Raw genomic sequence first — 11,161 nt, 5'->3', positions numbered from 1 at the left:
CACCACGGTAGACGCTACCGCCACACGCCAACAATCGTTACTGCCAACAATCGTTACTGCCACCGTCGTCGCCATTACATCGCCACCACCACTATCACCTCCACCGCCGCCACTATCGCCGCACACCACCACGTGTCACCGCTATCACCGCCGCATCGCGCGGGGTCCTTCTAGTGGTAGCATTATGCAATTACATTCTCTTTTTAAAAAAGCCCTCTCTCCTCTCCAACGGCTCATTCTCTCTAAGATCCAAATCTAGATCCGATTGAGGCTGCGATTGTGATTGAGAGGTTGAGATTGAGAGTTTGAAATCGAGAGGATTCTGGTTAAGCTTCCACTCCGGTGGATCTAACCCTATTTTTCACCTCGGGTCGGAGGTCCCTTCCACTTCGGTGGATCCTGTAGCAGCTTCTCTACCATTGTGTAGGAGTAAAGTCTGTCTACATCATACCTCCCCCATAGCCTGACTTATGTCGGGATTGGGTACTTTGTTGTTGTTATTCTCTTTTTAAAAAAACCATACCAATATTTTATATTGCAGTCATTCGAATTTAACATTAGATTGCAATCGGATATTTGGGTACGAAAGAGAAAAAGGGTTTTGCCTGAAAAAGTTACACCTATATACATACATAATATATGTACACACATATACAACAGGAACCCTGTACACACACACATACACACTTTTCCTTTATATATCTTTCCCTTTGAACACACGCACACATTTATTCATCATCTTCGATTCAAATTGAATTCTAGGGTTTTTTTTATTTACAAATTATCTGCCTTTTTCACTCCGGTAAGAAATTCCAATTCTTATTTTCTTTATCTGTCACTTTAATTTCAATTTAAACATGTTTCTATAGATCTGTAAGTATATATATATATATATATATATATTAAATAATGAAAGAAATAGGGAGATCTGATTCCTTAGGTATTGTAAAGAAGAAAAGTTCATCTGGCTGTTTGATTATTAAAAGAAAAATTCCACCAACTGATAATAATAAAAATAATGGTGAAATTGGGGGATCATCTAGGAATTATATTAATTTTATAGAGAAAAAAAGACCTAGGGTTGTTGTTAAGAGTGATAATGATGAGTCCAGTGACGAAGAGCCGCAGTTTAGACGGAAAACCGATAAGTATAGTTATAATGATGGGTCTTCGGGTTTTAGTAATGTTTCGGGGTTTAGGGAAAGTAGAGAACTTGACAAAGAGAAAAGTAGGATAGATGGTTTTAACGAAAGGAGGGTTAAGGAGGATGTTAGGTTTAATCCACATTGGCGAAATGAGGAACAAATGGATTCGGGTTTTGCAAGTGGGAGTGGGAGTGGAATGAAGATTTATGATAAGCGACGGGATTTTGTTTATGAGAATAACAGCGATGTGGGTTTGGGGGGAAGAAGTAGTAGGGTTAGTCATTATGGGATGACAGAGGGTGATGAGCCACGTTTACCTGCTTCGGGTGAGAAATATAGGGAAGTTTCTGATAAACCGATTAGGTTGCAAGGGAAAAACGGTGTTTTGAAGGTTATGGTAAAGAAGAATAAGCCAATGAATGTTTTGAATCATGGTTATGATCATGTAAAAGCGGAAGATAGGACTGATGCAGGACCGATGATTTATAGAAAGGGACAATTGATTTATAAAAACCATGATCCTTTGGAAGCTTATAGCAAGAAAACACTTGCCATGGGTTCTTCAGTGTCATCTGCTTCAAAGCATCATGGTTATGATCATGTAAAAGAGGAAGATACGACTGAAGCAGGACCGGTGATATATAGAAAGGGACAATTGATTTATAAGAACAATGGTACTTTGATCAAGAAAACAATTGCCACGGGTTCTTCTGTGTCTTCTGCTTCAAAACATGTATATTTGTCCCGGAAAAGTGATATGGAACTGATGAATAAGGATAATGATGCAGTATTACCTTTAAAATCATCAGGTGTGCAACATTCTGTCATTGAAAAGCCGGTTGCAAGTGAAAAACGAGTAAGCCCACAGACCAAGAATGTTACTCCAGTTAAAGGGAAAGAAACCAAGGTTAAACGTGGTATTGGCACCGAAAAGCAAAAGTTACGAGAGAAAATCAGGAGTATGCTTCTTGGTGCTGGCTGGACTATTGATTATAGGCCAAGAAGAAACAGAGACTACCAAGATGCTGTTTATATAAATCCTTCTGGAACTGCTTATTGGTCTATTATTAAAGCTTATGAGGCACTTCAAAAGGAAGAAAAGGATCATTCACAAGATGCTGGGGACTTTACACCGTTACCTGTTGAAACTCTTAGCAAATTAACTAGACAGACTCGCAAGAAAATTGAAAGAGAAATGAAAAGGAAGAAAAGAGAAGAAGGTAGATCTGCAGTGGCTGCAGAGACATCTAAAAGAAGATTAGAGGAAGCAAGTCACGACACTGGTGATGATTCAAATGATGATTTATACAATAAAGCAGCCAAAAAGAGAAATATTGGGGATAATTCTCATGTGATACATGCACGAAAAACCAATAAGCTTGGAAGATGTACTTTGTTAATTCGCAGCGAAGGGAAAAAATCTGGAGATGATCAGTTTGTACCTGATTCAGGAAAACGAACCCTTCTTTCTTGGTTAATCGACTCCGGAACTGTTCAAATGAATGAAACGGTTCAATATATGAATGAAAGAAAGATACGTATTATGCAAGAAGGCAGGATCACAAAAGAAGGAATCCATTGTGGCTGTTGTAACCAAATTCTAACAGTAACGAAGTTTGAACTTCATGCTGGAAGTAAACTCTGCCAGCCATTTCTAAACATTTTTGTACAGTCGGGAAAGTCATTGATGCAGTGTCTGATTGATGCATGGAATAAACAAGGAGAGTTGGAAAGGAGGGGGTTTCATGGTGTAGATGTTAATGGGGATGATCCTAATGATGATACTTGTGGTCTATGTGCTGATGGTGGTGATTTGATTTGTTGTGATGGTTGTCCATCGACCTTTCACCAGAGTTGTTTAGGGATAAAGGTACCAACTGTTTACCCTCTGTTTACTGTATCTTGTTTGCACGCTTATGTAGATGAAGGTATATCTATGACCTGTCATTTCACTTTTATGTAGAGATGAAAAAATGAGGGGGTAAGATGGGATGGGTAGTAGATCAAAACTGTAGTTATTGATGTGGGTCAAAAAGGATGGGTTGACCTGAAACCGAAATGCTGTAGGTCTTTATTTTTTAAAAATTCGCTGTGATTAATACGTGTGCTTGATATATGATTACAGAAGTTAATTCTGTATCAATAATAAATTACATTTGAATAAAACGTCTTTCATCAAGTTTCAGTTGTTATTCTGCTTAGAATGATTTAGGAGGTTTTATGTGGTAGAGTTACACTTTTGGGTGACTTTCATCCCATTTGTTCCCATAATCTGTTTTGCTACTTATATTGTGCCGATTTGACCTGGATTGACCCAATCATGAGTTATGTAGTGAAATTACTTCCTATGCTGTTATGAATGGAGTGTTTTAGACTTTTAGGGTGTCTGAATGGAGTGTTTTAGACTTTTAGGGTGTCTGGCTATTAAATGCTGAATTAATTTCTGTCTGAATTTCAATTCAGATGCTCCCTCAAGGTGATTGGCACTGTCCAAATTGTTCGTGCAAGTATTGTGGAATGGCCAACACGAGTTTCAGAGCTGAAAGTCCACTTTTTGTGTGCCACCTTTGTGAGAAAAAATGTAATATTACTCTTTTGTAAATTTATTTTAGTCTTTATGTGTAATATATACAGCTTCTAATAGTTGTTGGTTGGAATTTAACCTGCTGGTGTTGCAGATCATAAATTATGCAGCACGCAGATGGATCGCAAGCCTATTGATCTCAATGATCCAATGCTTTCTTTCTGTGGTGCCAAGTGCCTACAGGTACTAATCTTACCCCTAGTCTGTTGAGTTATAGATCTCAGTTGCATACTTAATGAACATCATGTAACTATTTATTTTGAAGGATTGTCATCATTAGCATTAATTTTGAAGAATAAAATGGTAACAATAGAACCCGCTGGATTATATTAATACATAGGAAACACAAATGTAAACAAAGGCTCTCCTTGCTTTTGTTTCCCTCCATGTGATGCTTAATATACCCAAGTTCACTAATAATTCTAGCATAATTTAGAAGTCTCTTAGGGAGCCACTGGATGATAGCGAAACATAGTTAACACAAATGTAAACAAAGGCTCTCCTTGCTTTTGTTTCCCTCCATGTGATGCTTAAGATACCCAAGTTCACTAATAATTCTAGCATAATTTAGAAGTCTCTTAGGGAGCCCACTGGATGATAGCGAAACATAGTTAACACAAATGTAAACAAAGGCTCTCCTTGCTTTCGGCTCCCTCCATGTGATGCTTAATAAACCTAAGTTTACTAATAAATCAAGCATAATTAAGATATGTCTCCTTGGGAGCCTTTGAATTATAGCGAAATATAGGAAAGACAAATGTAAACAAATGCTCTCCTTGCTTTTGATTTCTTCCATGTGATGCTTAATAAACCCAAGTTCACTAATAAATCAAGCATAATTAAGATATGTCTCCTAGTTCCTATTTGTAGAGTTGCCTGATCATGCACATTCTATTTTCTCCTATATTCTAGGAAAACCATGATTTTATCAAGCCTATCAAGACCTGTCACCAATCTGACAGCTTTTTAACATAAGGGTTTTCCCATGAAGGTTGAAAATGACATATGGCATTTCTTTATTTCTTTGTCTATTTATTTCTTAACCTGGCAAAATATTATTATTCAAAATTTTACAAATTGCTAGTAAATTCTCCAAAATTTAGATGCTCTTTTATTAAAGAAGCTAGAGTTTCTGTTCATTTAAATGTTTGGGTCAGGAAGTAACAGAAGTCAAACATCACTATTTTGTAACAATTTTCCCTCTTTACCTCATCCTCAAGTTGTTGTTAGTGGAAACCCTTCACCCTTTCACATTTCATTCATAGATGGAAGCTATATACTTAGAGATGTGTACTTTACTGCCTTTGCGGTTATCTATAAGAATACAGAATGGTAACTTCGGCCAATGCTAAAATGTAAGGAAGAGCTAAGTCGCATTATTACAGTACATGTAGTTGAAGGAAGAGAATTAATATCATGGCATCCAAAATATACTGATGTGGTCTTTAAGAATTCAAAATATTAGAATGCAAATATAGAAATTCATGTTAATGGTGTATTTAACGTTCATGTGACTGGTATCACTAACCTTCTATGGTTATGTGAGGTATTAAAGTTTTTTGTTAGCTTTCGTGAAAATGACTTTAAAAAGTCTTCTTTTTATCATCTAATCCAGTAACTGCCAAATGTATTGTAAGTGTTACATTAAGTAACATCTGTTGTTAAGTTTGCCACAAACTTCTTAAATTTTAGCCTCTGAAAGGAATTTTTTTTTTGGATCATAGCGTAGAGTCTGAAAACTGAGACATTTGACTCTATATACAATCAGATATGATAATCTATATCTATAATACCTCTTAAAAAGGGAACTCACCCCCCAAAAATCTCAATTAAGGAATTGAACTACCTTTATTCATTAATTTAAACATCTCAACCTAATATACTTATAATACCCTTAATGAAATAATTTACAACATAAATCCCTCAATCCTTGAAATAACTACACTACCTCCTTTATCAGCAATTACTTTTACATTCACCATCATTGCCACCACCTGTTGCCACCGCCATCACCACCACCACCCCGCTGCATTGCGTGGGCATATAACTCGTTTTATTAAAATACAAACAAATAATGATAGTAGAGAATCTTGTGAACCAAAACCAATAGCATCAATAGTTTTAATTTTTTTTGTAATGGCAAAAAGTCTCAAAAGATTAACCACATTTGCCATTCTTTCAAACTATTGCTTAAGGTCGTGTTTTATATCTAAATTATGTCTTGTAATTATCTTGGTTAAAAGGGTGGAGATGATAACTGCCTCTTGGTTTTGCAGCTACACAGTCAGTTACAGAAGCTTCTTGGGGTCAAGCATGAACTGGATTCAGGATTGTCATGGTCTCTTATTCATAGATCAGATATATCATCAGATACATTTTCATCAATAGAACTATCTCAGAGGGTGGAATGCAATTCTAAGCTAGCTGTTGCCCTGTCAGTCATAGACGAGTGCTTTTTGCCTGTTGTAGACAGGAGAAGTGGGATCAACTTAATTCATAATGTTGTCTACAGTTGCGGGTATGTTATACACTGTATTTGCTGCTGACAATCTAATTTCAAGTTTCCGTTAATTGTTTCCATTTCACTCGTTGACCTGTTCAGATAATAACGAAACCCGCCTCAACCCATTCTTTAGCTAATTGGTTAAAGCTGCCCACAGTGGAATCTTTATGCTCAAAATCCCGGTTCAAGTAGTTATTTATTGGGTACCTCCCAAGGAGCAGGAACTACCATTTTAAGCTCTATTGCTGACTAAAAACATGGAATTAAAAAATGTTATAATCACTATAGATAGTAATTAGTCCACTATGTATATATACACTTAAACTTGTGCCTTGTGTAGACATTGCATGTTCTTAGCCAAGTCTTTCTTGTTTTTAGTGCTTTATGAATGGTTCATCAAAATAAAGATAGTTTATTGTTGTCATTATTAATTGTTTCAAGTGCTTTAACATTTGCTTATTTAGACATATGGTACTAATTACGATATCTTCTGTCAGTTTAAAATTACCTCGGGTCAGCATAGCTGTTCCTGGAAAAGTATTTAACGTTTTGTCTCTGGTCCGAAAGGTTGAGAGTTACTATTGTTTAAAATCACTACTTAATTTAAATATAAAACACTCTCTGTTTCTCGATGTGAAATCTTATTTGTATATTTGATTGCTGGTCAATACTTATATTACCCCCTGGGTTCTCTTGTGGCAATTTCAGCGAATGGAATTGTTGTTAATATTTTCATTTCCCTTCATGTTATTAGCAAGTAGACATGTTCATTTGCATGCTATCTTAGTTCATTTGTAACCTCAGATGTTTTTGTATTCAAATGATTTTTAGAGTTGATATTGTCGAGAAATAATTATGTGTTCTTAGTGATGCCAGCTCCATTAACCCTTGCAATTTCTTGTAGATCAAACCTTAGCCGGTTAAACTATAGTGGCTTCTTTACAGCTATTTTGGAGAGGGATGAAGAATTAATTTGTGCGGCATCTATCAGGTAAAGTGGTTCACATTAGTAGCTCACGATCTATTAATTACTTGAATTATAAGCTTGCCCAGTGTGTATATATCGGATTGGAGGTGGCAAAATGGGCAGGTAGGGTAGTGCATGTAAAGAGTAGTTTTCTGAGAAGGCTGTATGCATTAAAAATACACTTTGCATGACTCTGCTGCTTGACCTTTTCCATTATTAGCTAAATATTTTAGGTGACTCATTTTACATTCATGCTAAATCGAACCATTCATATGCAAGGTTGCAAAACATGCAACTTGGAATAAGATTGTCCGGGGTCTTTGGTAAGGGTACTCGGACTACACAGGAAGTACATAGATCGGAAATTTATATATTTATTTTTGAAATCTTATCTATAATAATCGACTGACACAGATATAATTGTTTAGAAGCATAATCCTCCAAATACTTCAAACGTATTAGTGTACCTTCAAGTTCTATTAAAAACACCAACTTTGATCGATTTTCACCGTTTTTGATAGAGTTTTTCTGATTTTGGCTCGTTGACCATTTTTTGAGTCTGAATCGCCTCGGCCACTTCTCGAGTTTGGAGTACTCTCTGGTTTCTCATACGAGGATAAATCCGTGTTTTACAGCACTGTTTATAAGCAAATAGGGCAAATTCTCCCATCCCTTAGCCCCAGTATTGGATGCTTTGGGTCAGACCAACCTATTAACTATTTTCCTTCTTGAATGCTGATATGCATTAACCTCTATCCTTTATTGTGAATGCCCTCAGGATCCATGGGACCCAACTAGCAGAGATGCCATTAATTGGGACTCGCCATATATATAGACGGCAAGGAATGTGCCACCAGTTGTTATCTGCCATTGAATCTGTAAGATATTTGTATTTTTCTAAAATTACTACTTGTGTAGTCAGTTCTTAGTTTTCCAAGATATCTTATATCTGATTAAATACCTATTTATGATGCCCGTCAATACCTTTTCTTTCAGGCATTGTCTTCCCTAGGTGTTGAGAAATTGATTATTCCTGCCCTTGCTGAACACATGCATACATGGGCTGGTGTTTTTGGTTTCAAACCTCTTGAGGACTCACACAGACAAGAATTGAGATCAATGAATATGTTGGTATTTCCAGGAACAGATATGTTGCAGAAACCCCTAGTTGTAGAGAAAGGTTCACGGCTACATAAGACTAGTATTGAAATGGAAAAATCTGATCAAAATCCTTCTGATTATATAGAAGCTACTGAAAAAATTTATCCTGCAAATTCAGACTCTCAAGCTCCTCCTAAGGTTCCTTTAAATGACTCCATCAGCTCTTCTGAGTCTGATACCCCGTTACCAGTTTTATCAATTAAATCGGAAGTTCTTTTAAATTCTGCTGAACAGCTTGATGGTGATGATACAATACTGCAGAATCCTGAAGCATGTACTGAGAGTCTTGCACATTCTGATTCTACTGAAGCAAGAAATGAACATGATGCTATCCTAGCGAAAAGTGTTGTGGAGGATGGCAATGAGTCTACCGACAATACTGCTAATGCTGATTCCAAAGCCGGAGAATTGCCCATGCAAAATGGGAATGTCTTGTCTACTCCCAAAACCAATGGTGCAAATTCCAATCCACTCCAAGACCCTGATATCATTTTACGTGATACTGAAACTGCAGATAAATCAGTCTTGCCAATCGAGTCTGTTTCACTAGATGCACGGTCTGATGCCAATGTGGAAGTATTCACGGCAAAGATTGCAGAAAAGGAATCAATTTCTGTGTCCACAGATTTGGATTCCAACCTACAAGCCACTGATGTGCAGAATGGCAAGATTTCTGATGGTATTTCATCAGAAACTGATGTGCAGGACGGCAATGAGGCTAATGATGAAGTTGCTAATGTTGATTCCAAAGTAGATTTTGCTGTGCAGCATGGGAATGTCTTGTGTACTGCTAAAAAGAGTGATGCAAATTTCATTCCTCCCCAAGACCCTGATATGATTTTACATGATGCCGAAACTGCAGATAAATCAGTCTTGCCAAAAGAGTCTGTTTCACTAGATGCGCGGTCTGGTGCCAATGTGGAAGTATTAATGGCAAAGACTGCAGAAAAGGAATCAATTTTCGTGTCCACAGATTTGGATTCCAATTGTCAGGCCACTGATGCGCAGAATGACAAAATTTCTGATGGTATTCCAACAGGAACTGATGTGCAGGTAGGCAGTGAGGCTAATGATGAAGTTGCTAATGCTGATTCCAAAGTAGGACTTGCTGTGCAGCATGGGAATGTGATATCTACTACGAGATCGACTGATGCCAATTCCATTCTTTTACCTGATACTGGAACTGCAGATAATCCCCTCTCTCCAAAAGAAGTGGTTTCTTTAGATGCTGGGTCTGATTCCAATGTGGATGTATTTGTTACCAAGACTGCAGAAAAGGACTCATTTTCCACGCCCGAAAACTTGAATTCCAACATGCAAATCACTGAAGTGCAGAATGAGAAGATTGCTGATGGTATTGCAGCAAAAACTGGTGTGGAGAATGGCAATGAGACTGGTGACAAAATTGCTAATTCTGATTCTGATGGTATTACAGAAAGAACTGGTGTGGAGGATGGCAATGAGACTGGTGACAAAATTGCTAATACTGATTCCAAAGTAGAAGGATTTGCTGTGCAGAACGGGAATGTAACTTCTACTACGAGAGCAGTCGATGCCAACTCTTTTCTTTTACCTGATACAGGAACTGCAGATAATCTACTTCCAAAAGATTCGGTTTTTCAAGATGCACGATCTCATTCCAATGTGGATGTATTCATGGCCGAGACTGCAGAAAAGGAATCAGTTTCTGTGTCTGCAGATTTGGATTCCAGTATACAAGTCACTGATGTGCAGAACAGTAAGATTGTTGATGTTATTTCACTTGAATACAATTCTCAAAATGATGTTATTTCACCCAAACCACAATCACCTGGATTGGATCCTCATTTAGCTGCAGAAAGTAAGTTCTCGACAGGTGTATAATATATAGGGCAAGAGGTGAAATTCATGTAATTTCTGTTTATGTTGTATTGATCTGCAAAATGATTCGTTCGTAGTTCCAGTCTTAAACCGTTTGGGGCCAAATGAAAAGGTAAATTTGTCTGCAAGTTGCTTGCTTCAAAGCTTGATTTTCTGGTGCAGGATTGAAAGATATAAATATATGCTCGTGCTGGTATATGATAGTTTGGATACTCTCTTAATGCAATTAGAGTTTTACATTGAATTCCAGTGTTGTATCAGTAGAAAGCTAAAATAAACCACCTGTATGAGGTCAAATAGTTCCAGAGGATCCCAATTTTACGTGGGTAATTTGATTTTCCTTCTATTTGGTATGTAACATAGTACATTATTCAACAATCTTAATGAAAGTGTAGCTGCTGCCAACATAGTTTTTCTTGACAAGATGAGCTTTTATCGAGACACTTGACAAGTTTGAGCTTTTACTAGAACTTTTAGTGAATCCAAACTTACAAATTGAAGCTGAAATATTTAACTAGACCGAGTTTATAGGATGTGAATAATACGGAGATAATTAAAAGGTTAAATCAAACCTTTCTTTGAAATATGAAAATCGGGAAGAGATGGGCGTGGCGAGGTAAAAGTTACTTTAAATGATCTTTTTTACTCGATCAAATTTGACAAGCAGTTTAAGTGAAATGTTTATTTGAAAACTAAATTTTATGTGAACTAAAAAATTATACAATGTGTTTTAATTGTTTTTTTTAAAAACACAATGTGTTTTTATTGTGTAATCCAAAAATACATTGTGTTAAGTCTTAAATCACAGTATGTTTTTTATAACGATTGAAAATCAGAAAATTGTTCAAACACATTATGATATGAATTTAACACAATGTGTTTTCAAAAAAAAATTAAAAACACATTGTGTTAAATTCAGATCACGATGTGTTTTGACCAGT

The 11,161-nt window shown here is 36.6% G+C and overlaps 1 protein-coding gene across 1 annotated transcript; it reads left to right on the top strand.

Annotated features, from left to right (window-relative positions):
• Nucleotides 1-896: 896 nt before the first annotated feature.
• LOC122595110 lies at nt 897-10,643 on the top strand. The gene is made up of 7 exons (XM_043767423.1): nt 897-3,015; nt 3,609-3,726; nt 3,824-3,912; nt 6,006-6,247; nt 7,137-7,223; nt 7,978-8,077; nt 8,196-10,643. Exons 1-7 carry the CDS (start codon nt 910-912, stop codon nt 10,221-10,223), a joined length of 4,770 nt encoding a protein of 1,589 aa, XP_043623358.1. The 5' UTR covers nt 897-909; the 3' UTR covers nt 10,224-10,643.
• Nucleotides 10,644-11,161: the final 518 nt, after the last annotated feature.

This window comes from Erigeron canadensis, chromosome 4, assembly GCF_010389155.1.
Source record: "Erigeron canadensis isolate Cc75 chromosome 4, C_canadensis_v1, whole genome shotgun sequence".
NCBI classification, from domain to species: Eukaryota; Viridiplantae; Streptophyta; class Magnoliopsida; order Asterales; family Asteraceae; genus Erigeron; species Erigeron canadensis.
This window is presented reverse-complemented; position numbering and strand designations above follow the sequence as displayed.

What these genes read in the sequence shown, in the direction of transcription:
- LOC122595110 (XM_043767423.1), top strand. Translation starts at nt 910, where the DNA reads ATGAAAGAAATAGGGAGATCTGATTCCTTAGGTATTGTAAAGAAGAAA. An exon ending in AGAGTTGTTTAGGGATAAAG is followed by an intron (nt 3,016 to 3,608) that starts GTACCAACTGTT and finishes ATTTCAATTCAG; the next exon opens with ATGCTCCCTCAAGGTGATTG. An exon ending in TGTTATCTGCCATTGAATCT is followed by an intron (nt 8,078 to 8,195) that starts GTAAGATATTTG and finishes CTTTTCTTTCAG; the next exon opens with GCATTGTCTTCCCTAGGTGT.